Source organism: Capronia epimyces (genome assembly GCF_000585565.1).
Source record: "Capronia epimyces CBS 606.96 chromosome Unknown aczIQ-supercont1.4, whole genome shotgun sequence".
In the NCBI taxonomy this organism is placed as follows: domain Eukaryota; kingdom Fungi; phylum Ascomycota; class Eurotiomycetes; order Chaetothyriales; family Herpotrichiellaceae; genus Capronia; species Capronia epimyces.
In genome coordinates this window covers 343,935-356,361 of record NW_006912907.1, presented here as the reverse complement: position 1 = coordinate 356,361, position 12,427 = coordinate 343,935, and the positions used below count along the sequence as shown (strand labels likewise).

Sequence of the window (12,427 nt, the reverse complement as noted above, 5' to 3'; positions counted from 1 at the left end):
AGGGACTGGCCAGCAACCAAGACTCTGTCCGACAAGGATGCCCAACCCTGTGAAAGGAGGCTGGACGCTTCAGGGGCTGGGAGCTGGTTGTTCCGTTGTTTCTTCTGCTGATGGGTAGAGAAGGCTTCTGTACAACGATTCAGCTAGCGCCGACAACCTTCGACAGTGCTGTCATGTTATGAGAGGGTTGCCTCAATCAAGCGTCAAGACGACGTCGTACGGTGTGCTCGATGTTGTTTTGCTTCGGCGTTCGAGGGGATTCGACATCTGCGGAGAAAGAAAATAAATTAATTAGGTACGTACCTTATGTAAATATTGCCTGCGCCCGGATGCGTCATACCCCGTATTTTATTTGACGAATTTCCTCCTGCCATCGCACTGGTGAGTAAGACGAATTTAGTTTCGCCGGTCCCAGAGGCCCTGATTGCATTCATAGAGGCCAAAGGAATTGTATATCTTGTTGCTCCCTCGACCTCGTGTCCCTTGGGTCTGCGCCGCGCAGTGGGTGTCGAAATGCCCGCCATCCCGCCGTCTCAACTCGTCGACCTCCAGTCCAACGCGCAAAACATCCGCAATATATGTATCCTAGCACATGTCGACCATGGCAAAACCTCCCTCACAGACTCCCTCATTGCCACTAATGGCATCATCTCTCCCAAAATGGCCGGCAAGATCCGTTACCTGGACTCCCGGCCGGACGAACAGACTCGCGGGATCACGATGGAGAGTAGTGCGATCAGTTTATACTTCAGCATGATGCGCAGACAACAGGAGAATGCCGAGCCCAAGAAAGAAGAATATTTGATCAATCTCATAGACAGTCCTGGACATATCGACTTCTCGTCAGAAGTCAGCACGGCCTCAAGGTTATGCGACGCCGCCGTGGTTCTGGTGGATGCCGTTGAAGGTGTATGTTCCCAGACGGTCACCGTCCTACGCCAGGTCTGGCTCGAGAAGTTGAAGCCCCTACTAGTCATCAATAAGATTGACAGGTTGATCACCGAGCTGAAAATGAGTCCTTCCGAGGCCTACTTACACCTCGAAAGAGTCCTCGAGGGCGTGAATGCCGTCATCGGAGGATTCTTTCATGGAGAGCGCATGGAAGAGGACTTGCTTTGGCGGGAGAAACTTGACCAGAAAAGAGCAGCTAAAGAACAGCTGAAGCAGGATGCCATGAGCGAGACCGCAACGGAAGCCGAATTGGAGCAACAATTTGAAGAACGAGATGACGAAGACCTCTACTTCGCACCGGAAAAGTACAATGTCATCTTTGCAAGCGCAATAGATGGCTGGGCCTTTACAGTACGGCAATTCGCCGGAATCTATGAAAAGAAACTAGGTATCAAAAGATCCGTCCTCGAAAAGATTTTGTGGGGGGATTTCTACCTTGATCCTAAAACCAAGAAGGTCCTGGGCCAGAAGCACTTGAAAGGCAGGAATCTCAAACCCATCTTCGTCCAACTCGTTCTTGACCCTATATGGCAGGCCTACGACGCCACAGTCGGCGTGAATGGAGGCCGTGGCGACCCAGCCAAGTTGGAGAAGATTACCAAATCGTTGGCCATCAATTTGCCAGCTCATATACTCAGGTCTCGGGACTCCAGAAACGTGTTGCAGAGTCTTTTCTCGTCATGGCTCCCTCTCTCGACTGCGCTTCTTGTTTCTGTCATCGAATACCTACCTAGCCCTCCCAGTGCCCAAGCGACTCGGTTACCTGAGATGATCGAAGAGTTGGTCAGCTCAAACAACATCGATCCATCCTTGAAGAACGCCATGATAAACTTCGAGACCGCCAAATCCGCGCCGCTTGTCGCGTATGTCAGTAAGATGGTTGCTATCCCGGAAAGCGAGCTTCCTTCCAATCGGCGGAAGTTGGGAGCCACCTTGACGGCGGATGAGGCAAGAGAGCTCGCCCGCAAGAAAAGAGCAGAGATCGCTAGAGCACAAGCACAAGCTGAAGGCTCGGCTAATGTGGAAAGAATCACCAATGGCATCCACGCAACCAGGATAGGCGAAGAGCCTGATGAGGACGATCTACCAGAACATCCAGAAGATCCCGAACATCTGATCGGCTTTGCACGGCTCTTTTCTGGTACTTTATCCGTAGGAGACGAAGTGTATGTTCTGCCGCCCAAATTCAATCCAGCCTTTCCGCATGCCTCGCCGGAGCCAAAGAAAGTCTCCATCACAGCTCTCTACCTGCTCATGGGTCGCTCGTTGGAGCCATTAGAGAAGGTCCCAGCTGGGGTGGTGTTTGGAATCGAGGGACTAGAAGGCTACATTCTCAAGACGGGGACACTATGTTCTCAGTTAGAAGGTGGTATTAACTTGGCAGGATTATCTACACTGAGCGAACCGATTGTTCGAGTGGCCCTGGAACCCACGGATCCAACAGACCTAAACAAGATGATCAAAGGTCTTAAACTCCTGGAACGGAGCGATCCTTGCGCAGTCTACGAGCAGATGGCCAGTGGAGAGCACGTTATTCTGACAGCGGGAGAATTGCATCTGGAAAGATGCCTCAAAGACTTGCGAGAACGTTTCGCCCGATGTGACATCCAGCCGGGTGAGCCAATCGTCCCATATCGAGAGTCGATTGTGAAGGCTGAAGAGATGGAGCCTCCGAAGAACAAGGATCTCCCTCGTGGAACAGCTATCGCCGTGACAGCGTCTAAAACAGTGTCTGTCAGGCTACGTGTCCGACCACTTCCACAAACTGTGACCCAATTCCTTATCAAGAATGGCGGCGCAATCAGGCGACTCTATGCCGAAAAGCAGGCACAAGAAGATGTTCCCAAGGACTCATCCGAGGCGGTCAAGGACGAAGCCGCTGGTCTGGAAATTGAGGCCGGCCACGAGAGGGGCAACATGTCGCTGCAAGAGTTTCGACAGCAACTTGAAGCTGCCTTTGATGAAGTTGAAGAAGACAAAGAAGTTTGGCAGAAAGTGGTGTCCAGAATATGTGCATTTGGGCCTCGCAGAGTCGGGCCAAATCTCTTCATCGACTCGACCGGGACGTATACATGCAAGCGATTTTTGTTGGACCAACCCGAGCCCCGAAACAATCACGAGACGGCTGGAGACCAGGACGGCGGCCCGGATGTTGTCGCTGCTTCCTCGAAGGGGACACAAGATTTTTCCGATACGATTACCTACGCATTCCAACTTGCAACATCTCAAGGGCCTTTGTGCCGCGAACCAATGCAAGGAGTTGCGGTATTTCTGGAAGAGATTATACAGCATCAGTCACCAGAGTCGTCCGACCTGGCCACTGAATCCGGCCGGTTGACCGGCGAACTCATCACCTCGGTGCGCGAAGCAATCCGCTCCGCCTTCCTCGACTGGTCCCCTCGCATTCTGCTAGCCATGTATAGCTGCACAATCCAAGCGACGCCCGATGTTCTCGGTCGAGTATACAGTGTCCTCACACGGCGACGAGGCTCGATTCTCTCTGAAGCCCTGCTTGAGGGAACGCCCTATTTTACCATCGAGGCCACGCTCCCCGTGGCTGAGAGCTTTGGCTTCAGCGAGGAGATCCGCAAACGCACGTCAGGCCTCGCGCAGCCCATGCTCAGGTTCATCGGATTTGAGATGATCGATGATGTCGATCCGTTCTGGGTACCCCGATCAGAGGAGGAACTTGAGGACCTGGGTGTTCACGGCGAGAGAGAGAATGTGGCCAAGAAATACGTCGACGCAGTTAGGAGACGAAAGGGACTGCTTGTCAAGGGTGCCAGAGGGGGAAGGGACGCTGAGAAGCAAAAAACATTGAAAAGTAACTAGAGCCAATTGCAGCGCCATGCATCCCCGGAGTGTACTCTGTATAGGTTCTGCCAGCCTAGGTGGCAGCCATCGAGTCTTCCTGGGGTATGAAGAATATATGGTTGGCAGTGACATATGACACCGACGACTTGGTAGACTCAATCTGGTGTTGACCAACGTAACTCACATGTACTCTGTAGTCACAGTGATCCGTACAAGGTACCGTACCTGGGAGTTGTAATGGTGTGAGGGCTTGGCGCTATTCACGTGATACGACTTTTTCATACTTTCGCCCACGACTTTGTATCTCTCATTTTCTTCTTTCTCCAGTTTCTGCAATCTCAGCTTTACTTTCAGGCGTCAATCTGGACTGGGAACTAGTTGAGGACGAGTAATGATTGACTCAACGATGTGCTCTATAGTAGGGTAAAGTGAGCTTTCCACCGCCGCATAATCTCGCCACTTGTCCATCTGGCAGCCGACTCAAGTCGAGAAACTTGCCGAACACAAAGTCCATCTCCACAGCTCGTTTCAGCCTGCAAAGATTTGTTGTTCTACTGATCTGAAAACTTACGGTACGAAAGGCAGAAGATTGACTTAGCATGGCGTCCACGCTTGTCGTCCCCGGCCAGATCCTGGGAAGCACGTCGTCGCACCAGCCAGGGCCCGGCACGCACGTCTACGAGAACAACATCCTCGCCTCCATCATCGGCAGGTCCGTAGTCCTCCGCACAGACAAGCAGTCGAGTAAACCAGTCATTTCGGTTCCGCGGCCAGGCACGAACCCAACGGGAATCAAGAGCGCGAGCTCTCTCCCCAATGTCGGCTCTACTGTCCTCTGTCGAATCACTCGGGTGCAACAGCGACAAGTTGCAGCGTCGATCTTGGTCGTCGACCCGTCTCCGCAAGATGTCACCTCCTACACGCGTCTCACGGACGACGACATGCAGTTCCAAGCCGTGCTGCGCCGCGAGGACGTCCGCACCCACGAGAAAGACAAGGTCGTCATCAACGACATGTATAGAGTCGGAGATATCATTCGAGCCTCGGTCATCAGTCTGGGAGACGAGCGGAATTACTACATCAGCACAGCTGGGAATGACTTCGGCGTCGTGGTTGCCACCAGTGATGCGGGAAACGCAATGGTCCCTGCGAGCTGGAAAGAAATGAGAGACGTCGTTACAGGACAGGCCGAGAGCAGGAAGGTGGCGAAACCAGCATGAGACCCAGTGGCACCCAGTGTACGCCGTCGGCTATCAATGAACGAGCCGGCTCGCAAGGATGCACCAATTCCTTGAACCATCCTGCAGCACACAGTCAAAAGTGAGCATGGTAGCCACCACTCAACCTAGGACTATACAATCCCTGCGATTAGATACAACCCAAGCGACGTACGAGATCTCAGAGAGCGGACAAGTTGCGCGATCCAAACCTTCATCGTTACGAGAAGATCTATGGCTTCATTGTCTCAGCTGTGGTCTTTTTTCGAATCTGCTGTTGGAAGCTTGTCCTCTGCCCGAGCGCCGCGGTTTCTTTGGGGATTCTATGCGGGCTCCGATACACCCTGTTTCGTTCGTCAATACTGCACATAGAAGGACGGGCCAGAAGCGAGGAGACTTTCGCGCCACCATCGCCCTAGACGAGGCTACTAGGTTCTCAGTCAACTGCACTGTCGAGGATTGCGCAGAAGCAATCAAGAGTCATGGGATTCCGACCGAGAACTTCCCCGAATCGCAGACCCTCTGCCAAGACAGCATAGCAGTCTTGCTTGCTTGCTCCAGCTCGTTCAATTCCTTGTCGGTCCTGTGGCTGATCTGCCATCTCCTACATGCATATCAATGCCCCTGACCTCGGCGCCACTTCACGCGCCCCTGTTTCTTCAACCCACATGCAAACCCCTCTCCAGTATCCATGGTCACGACCTATGCAATGTCAGGCTGTGTTCGTCACGGGAGGAAGAAGAGACCAGATGAGTCTGTTTGGGCCCAGGCTCACTCAAACCATTCACTTGGGTTGATGGGTCAGGGTTGGATGGGCTCATTTCCTCCCACTATCCAGGTCTGACATCCGTTGCAATCGGCGTGGGATGTCGGAAAGTTTATTGGGGAGGAGACAAACAAGTAGCCTCAAAATATCGGCTTGATGCCAACTTCCTAGAGTAAACTACGTCGACAAAGATAATGAAGCGGCCGTCATCAATGCCGGGTGATTCCAAAGTCATACAATTAACAGAAGCGCTTACCAGAGTAATAAAAGCGCGCCCTCCACCGTCCCGACCCCCAATTTCCCGTTCTCTGAGAACCGCAGTACCTCTTTCAACTACGGGCCCGTAACGCCTCGCTATGCCGCTGCTCATTGATATACGCATGTTCGGGATGCACATGCAGCGATTCGTTGCCCAATCTCCATGTGTGTGGGGGGTATATAATAACTTCAGAAAAAAGCGGCCAACAAAAACCCAACAGCTCGTCTCATACAGTTTTAGCCCTCCACCAGCGTTTGCTTGGGACCTTTGCCAAGCAGTTCCAGCGATCTCTGTGCAAGAGCGATGACTTCACCCTCGCCTTCTTCGCCTTCTTCATCGTCGGATTCCACATGCTTGTCGGCGATCGTCTTGACCATTTGGATGATGTCTTCCGATTTAGCAACGAGGCTCACAAGCTTTTGGTCGTCCGACTCTAAAAGCTGTAGCAAAGTCCAGATTGCAATGTGTTGAAAAGTTGGATCTCCGCTGGCGAGGAAACGTTTCAGATAACCATGGATACCGCCATTTGGATCGTTCCAGTCTCGAACGAAGATCGAGTAGTCACCGACCTTAGAGGACAAATTTCCCAAGGCAGCCGCACTGTTTCCCTGGACCTCAATGCTTTCAGAGTCGGTCAAAGGAATGAGAACATCGAAGACGCCGAGCTTCAGAAGGTGAGATTTGAGCTCATCGCTCAAAGCTAGCACAGCAATCGCCGCGGTCATCTCGGACTGTACGCTCAATGGGACGTTCAAGACCAGTTCTTTGCATTTTTGTACAGCGCCGGCTTCTAGAACGAGCTGTTTATTGCGGTCCGAACTCGCCGCGAGATTTCGAAGGGTGGAAATGGCATGGCATTGGATCTCTTCGTTGTCAGTGGAGCCGAGGAGGTCGACCAATGGCTTGAGGAAACCGGCGTCGATGATTGGAGATTCATTCAAAGGATGGATGGAAATGTTTCGAATGCAGGCAACAGCTGAGAGAATCAGAGGCAAGTAAGAAGACTGTAGAAGTCGTAAAAGCGGTGGTAAGCCTCTAGCTCGCACAATTTCCAGTTGATACTTCTCATCCGAGGCCAGATTGCGGAGAGCTAGGGCGGCTTGACACTGAACCTTGGGAGTGCCGGAGTCCATAAGTTGGACCAGAGACTGAACAAGGCGTGATTCGGTTTGAGCCAATTTTTTCCGGTTTGACGCATCGACTGCGATGTTGCTCAAGGCGGTGGTACAGTAGTACTGGACATCCATGTCGGGTGAGGAGAGTAGCTGGACAAGGACAGGGATAGCTCCCGCGTTGACAAGCTGTTGTCGATTGTCGTCTATTTGATGTCAGTGGGATTGATGCTGCGGGGGGTAGGGACACTTACCCGAATGTGTCATGTTGAGTAGGGCGCCAGTGGCATTCCTCTGTACCCGCATGTCTTTGGATTTTGCCAGCCTTGTCAATGGCCCTAGTGCTCCTGATCTTGCAATCTTGGCCTTGTTGTCTTCATGGGTGGCGAGGTTAGTAATGCACCCGACAGCATTACATTGTACCTCAACGTTGGGAGACATCATCTGCCGGATGAGAGGAGGGAGTCCGCCGAGCTGGACAATGGCGACTTTGTTTTCGTCTTCGCGGAAGTCAGCAACAAGCAAGCAGCAAGTGGCCCACAGCAGAACCACTTACTATTGACAGCTAGATTTCCCAACGCAGCACTCGCCGCTCGTTGAACCTCGATATCGGGGTTCTGTAATAAGAACAAGATGGGTTCGAGGGTGTCTCGGTCGACTTCCCGGACATCTACAAGCACATCAGCACTTTTATCATAGATGACTGTCTCTTCAACCACATACCTCGCTCAGTGATTTCCGCAAATGTTAGGCTGGCGCTCCGCTGTAGGTCGACATTGTCCGAGTAGACGAGGGTGCTCAGAGCTCGCAGTGGTTCTCCGGAGAAAAAATCAGTGTCACCTCGCTGATCTTGTCAGTGTATGGCATCAATTACAAGCAGGAAGGGTAGCGTACATTCTCGAGGTATTGGAGGAGATCGGCAACGGCTTCCCGTTCACTGTCTGCGAGGGCGGGCTCATAGAGGTTATCCTTGGGCCGACCTGTGAAAATACCAGTCAGCGAGATAAATGTGACAGACTTCGTGGACGGCACCTTTGCAGCAAGAGGAAAGGGTGTTCCCCATATCGAGGCTAGGGCCCCCGAGGGGACACGGTCAGGACTGTGTTATGAGATTCTGCTGTTCCAAGAAATCGCGCTAGAACCGGGACTGTGTGGATGGTATGGAGGGTGACGAAGTTGTAGATTGGAAGCAGTTCATCCGATGCCAATGCCGATGGTGATGCGAACTGAATGATGCTAGCCAGGGACTTGATGATCTTTGCGGAAAAAGGCGAAGAAAGCTTGACGACGACAACGACGTCGGCCGTGGAACGGGTGGCAGACAAGGTATATGAACCCGACGGTGCCAGGCACGACCGCAGTTGGGTGCTCTCGGCCAGGCGAGAGCGAGGCGGGTGACTGATGGTTATAGACAACGGCAGGCGAGATGGAGCGGCGTTGGAGAGGCCTGAATTTGACCTCGGGCTATACTGCAGGGTATTAGGTGGATGTCATGAAGCTGCGGTTGCCCAGCCCATGTGTATTGCTGTATGATTGCTGTATTTCATCCAGGGCAGCGAGGTCCAGGGTAGCTGGAGACTGGAGGAATTACAGTATGTTATTATCGCTGTTACAGGCCGCATGGGTCAGGCGCATGCACGCGCAAGCGGGTGCGGTGGTCCGCAGGTGGGAAAAGGAAAGTATCCCGACGCCTCAATTCATCACTCAAATGTGTTGTACGGATATTAGTCCTAACAACCGTCGAAGGACGAATACCTACTCTTATTCAAATGGCGTCTCTTGGACTCCACCATCTAATGCCTGGCTCGAATCTCATACACCTGACAGTCCCTACTGCACAAGTCTACGTCGACACCTAGGTTAGCCCTCGGGCGAGAGTTGATTACACCCTCGCAGCATCCACGATGATACGAGACATCGGGCGCAACCTCCTGTCGCATGGTCACTTCGTCAGCAACTCCACTGTTTGGCCGATTGCTCAAAGGGCGATTCAGAATAAACAAAACGCCTCCCCCCGCAAAGAGCAAGGCTGTACCAAAAGAAGATGCGAAGCTTGTGCTGAGTCGTCGTATTAAGATGTACTGTTCTGCTGCATTACTATTTGGGGTATCTCTCTCAAGCATGGGGCGAGAATGCACAGTCCCAGTCGTCATCTCCTTCTATATCACTTTCGATACAAGGGAGATTCTCTCGACCAAATGCATTCCAAGCGCCCCAAGTTCCCACCGATGGTGATGTCAATGTTTATATGATCATGTGAGTCGACAAAGAAATTCGTAAGTGTGTTCGCTGTTAGGGTTGGCCGATATCTACACCTTCGTTTGCTGGGCGTTGTGCCTTTTGCTGCCGAACAAGGGACCCTGCTTGATGATTGGGGTGTAAATCCCAGCAGGGGTCAAGGGCTCTCGGGTTGGTCGCAGTTGATCGAGAGCATGCTTAAGGTAAAGTTTGATGCTCTTGTGCGATGCAGCTGATGCCTCACTGCTAGTGGATTCGTCCGAGGTTCGGCGGCGCGATGCTGCAGCGCTCTTCTCAGCCTCCAGAAGGTTGTAGTAGGCAGCGTATGTGGAAGGCATGGCTGATGGTGTTGGTAGTGTTGGTAGTGTTGGTAGTGTTGGAATGACTCGACTAGTAGATCTCGGTGAGATGTAGATCAGCGCGTGGAGTGGCGTGGATGTTCGAGACCTTGGGATGGGTACAGAGTATGTGTTGCTGTGTGTGTGCTTCTTGTTCTTTTTGTCTGTGAGATGGGCAACAACAATCTGTTCTGGGGGTCCTGGGGGTTCTGGGCCACCAGTTTATATAAACCTAACTTGGATGGAAATTCTGCAGGGTATGCTGATCAGGAAGCACGCCCTGTTGCATTGTAAAATGTCGTGCGATGACACCTTCTTCGAACACTACTCTACGTTGTCTGAGACCTGGTAAGCAGGACACGCCAATCAACCGGTGCGGCTTGCGCGCCTTTCTGCCCCAGAGCGTGTGCAGTTGTCGTTAACAGAAGCCTTGACTCAAAGACGCGTGTGATCCTGCTGTTAGCGGTTGTCGTTAGTCATAGCCGCTGTGGCCACTCACAGCGGTGAAAATTTCCTACTAAAATCTGGCGCATTTGGCTGCCAACGGCATAGTTCGTGGAGACGGCGAGGCTCTCCTGATGTCACCTAAAGCACACATACCTGGTGTACCAACGTCGTCTTTGGTCAGGTGCACCAGAGACTCGCCGGTGGCTATGCAGGAGAAGAGGATACAATAATAAAATGTACATGTACTAATTATACAGAGTACTCCGTACAGTAAGGTGTATACTGATATCAGCACCGGATACTCGTAGGCTCCAAGATGATACTTCACGTGACCAGCCTCCAGGAGCTCCTTGAAATCACTCGGACATCCTGCCCCAAATCTCAGACCAAAGGTGCGCTTGAATTCTTCTATGTTACACAAAGGAGCTAGCTTACCCGACCTGGCCACTGCCAGGATTAGTACCGTTAATACATGCTTGAGGCGTGAATGACGCTCCATTTTGGGGACAGCAAGGTCTACACCAAGCAGAAACCATTACCAGTAGACGGCAAGCCGATCAGAAGCTCACCGGCAGAGTTATGGCCAAGGTATTGTCGCAAATTAATGTGAACGATCTTGGAGACGATTGTCCCAAGGTCTGCTTTTGAAATCTCCTGGTCCCATCCGACCGAGATCTAATTGCGCGAATCGAAGAATCGGTGGCTTCTTACCATAACACGAGTGTGAGTAGAAGCATGTCGTAGTTTCAAAAATGGTGTGAATACACTTGAACATAGAATACCCACCGGCCAAGCATGACGAGATTGTTGCATGTAACGCCACCGCATGGAGGAGGATGTCAATACCTTCGGCGCTGTCTTGGGTCGTCATGCCCGTCGTTGTCGTGGTGTCGCTTCCGTGAGCCATAGTCATCCTCTCGCCTGCTTCCGCCATAACGGTCGCGATCTCTGTCACGATCTCGGTCTCGATCGCGGTCTCGGTCTCGGTCTCGGTCACGGTCCCGATCGTCATATCCCCGGTCTCGTCCACCGAGCGGATCTTTGTTGCTTCCAGTTCCACCGCGAGGTTCTCGGCCGCCACCATAACCGTTTCGTCGGTCATCGTAACCTCCTCCGTATCCGCCTCGTCCTCCGGGCCCACTAGGCGCGTTGGGAGGCGGCGGTGCATTTTGATAGCCTCCTTGTCTTCCACCAAAGCCACCTCCGCCTTGATAGCCAACGCCGCCCCTTCCACCAAAGCCTCGGTCACCGCCAAAGCTTCCACGATCACCAAAGCCTCCACGGTCACCACCAAAGCCTCCTCGGTCACCGCGGAAGCCACCACGGAATCCTCCGCGACCACCGAAGCCGCCACGAAAGCCACCCCCAAATCCAACTGGGGGCCCACCAAACGTTGGTTTGGCGGGTACTTGTTTGGTGTACCCTCGTCCGCCGAGACCACCGCCAAATCTTCTAGGTCGCCATCCTGGCACCATACGGCCTCGTTCAACATCGACCACAACTCTTCGATCTTTGATGCGCAGACCATCTGTTTCTTTATAGGCAGCTGGAGAAATTGAAAGCGGGTCAAGGTCAGTTTAAGATTCTCTTACCATATGATCTGTGGATTGGGGGCTAGGGCTGGGGTAAGGGATCGGCGTAGAGCGTATTACCTCGCATATCTTTTTCTCGTTCATAGACGATGAAGGCGTAGCCACGATGGGGCTTCTTGGCATTGGGTTTGGTCTCATCTTTGATGATCCTGATCCTCTCAATAGGACCAAATCTGCCAAACTCGCGTTCTAAGTCTGCCTCCTTGACATCGTAGCTGAGGCGCGCGACAAACAAGGTCTTGGCGGCATCGCCCTTGATTTTGGGATCTTCTTGCGGTCGGTATCCGTCGAAGTCAGGCTTTTTGATCTCTTCAAGGAGGTTCGTCTTCTCCCATCTCTCCCGGTCGCGCCGCTGTAGCCATGATTCTGTGGGGTGGTACACGTCTTCTTCTTTGTATTGTTCGAACTGGGGAAGGAAGGCAGCTAGTCCGGACAGCTCTGATCGTTTTGCCGCACTCTCATCGGGCGCACTGTCCTGAGGTGGGATATAGCGCAAGGGCGGTCGTGGCTGGAACAGAGCAAGGAGATTTGGGGGTAGCTTGTCGGTCATCTTGATTCGGGATTAGGAGACACTGATGGGGGATGCAAGGCGATGACGGCCACGCATGAGTAGCGTGACGAGAGAAAGTAGAAAGCCAGCAGGATCAATCACATGACCATGAAAAAAATGAAACAATGAAACATAGAAGTAAA

General features: G+C 52.5%; 5 protein-coding genes across 5 annotated transcripts; 2 read left to right on the top strand and 3 right to left on the bottom strand.

Moving 5' to 3' along the window:
• Window positions 1–513: 513 nt before the first annotated feature.
• A1O3_04750 (elongation factor 2) lies at window positions 514–3,783 on the top strand (the record flags this gene model as incomplete). Its single annotated transcript, XM_007734878.1, has 1 exon — window positions 514–3,783. The coding sequence occupies one exon, from the start codon at window positions 514–516 to the stop codon at window positions 3,781–3,783; it is 3,270 nt and encodes a 1,089-aa protein (XP_007733068.1).
• Window positions 3,784–4,364: 581 nt separating this feature from the next.
• On the top strand, window positions 4,365–4,985 carry A1O3_04749 (uncharacterized protein; the record flags this gene model as incomplete). The annotated part of the gene is made up of 1 exon (XM_007734877.1): window positions 4,365–4,985. One exon carries the CDS (start codon window positions 4,365–4,367, stop codon window positions 4,983–4,985), a length of 621 nt encoding a protein of 206 aa, XP_007733067.1.
• A 1,258-nt stretch (window positions 4,986–6,243) lies between these two features.
• Window positions 6,244–8,182, bottom strand: A1O3_04748 (vacuolar protein 8; the record flags this gene model as incomplete). The annotated part of the gene is made up of 6 exons (XM_007734876.1): window positions 6,244–7,325; window positions 7,374–7,619; window positions 7,676–7,789; window positions 7,843–7,963; window positions 8,014–8,099; window positions 8,152–8,182. The coding sequence occupies 6 exons, from the start codon at window positions 8,180–8,182 to the stop codon at window positions 6,244–6,246; spliced, it is 1,680 nt and encodes a 559-aa protein (XP_007733066.1).
• A 1,246-nt stretch (window positions 8,183–9,428) lies between these two features.
• Window positions 9,429–9,695, bottom strand: A1O3_04747 (uncharacterized protein; the record flags this gene model as incomplete). Its single annotated transcript, XM_007734875.1, has 1 exon — window positions 9,429–9,695. One exon carries the CDS (start codon window positions 9,693–9,695, stop codon window positions 9,429–9,431), a length of 267 nt encoding a protein of 88 aa, XP_007733065.1.
• Window positions 9,696–10,743: 1,048 nt separating this feature from the next.
• On the bottom strand, window positions 10,744–12,284 carry A1O3_04746 (uncharacterized protein; the record flags this gene model as incomplete). Its single annotated transcript, XM_007734874.1, has 3 exons — window positions 10,744–11,688; window positions 11,735–11,742; window positions 11,795–12,284. 3 exons carry the CDS (start codon window positions 12,282–12,284, stop codon window positions 10,744–10,746), a joined length of 1,443 nt encoding a protein of 480 aa, XP_007733064.1.
• Between the last annotated feature and the right edge of the window lie 143 nt (window positions 12,285–12,427).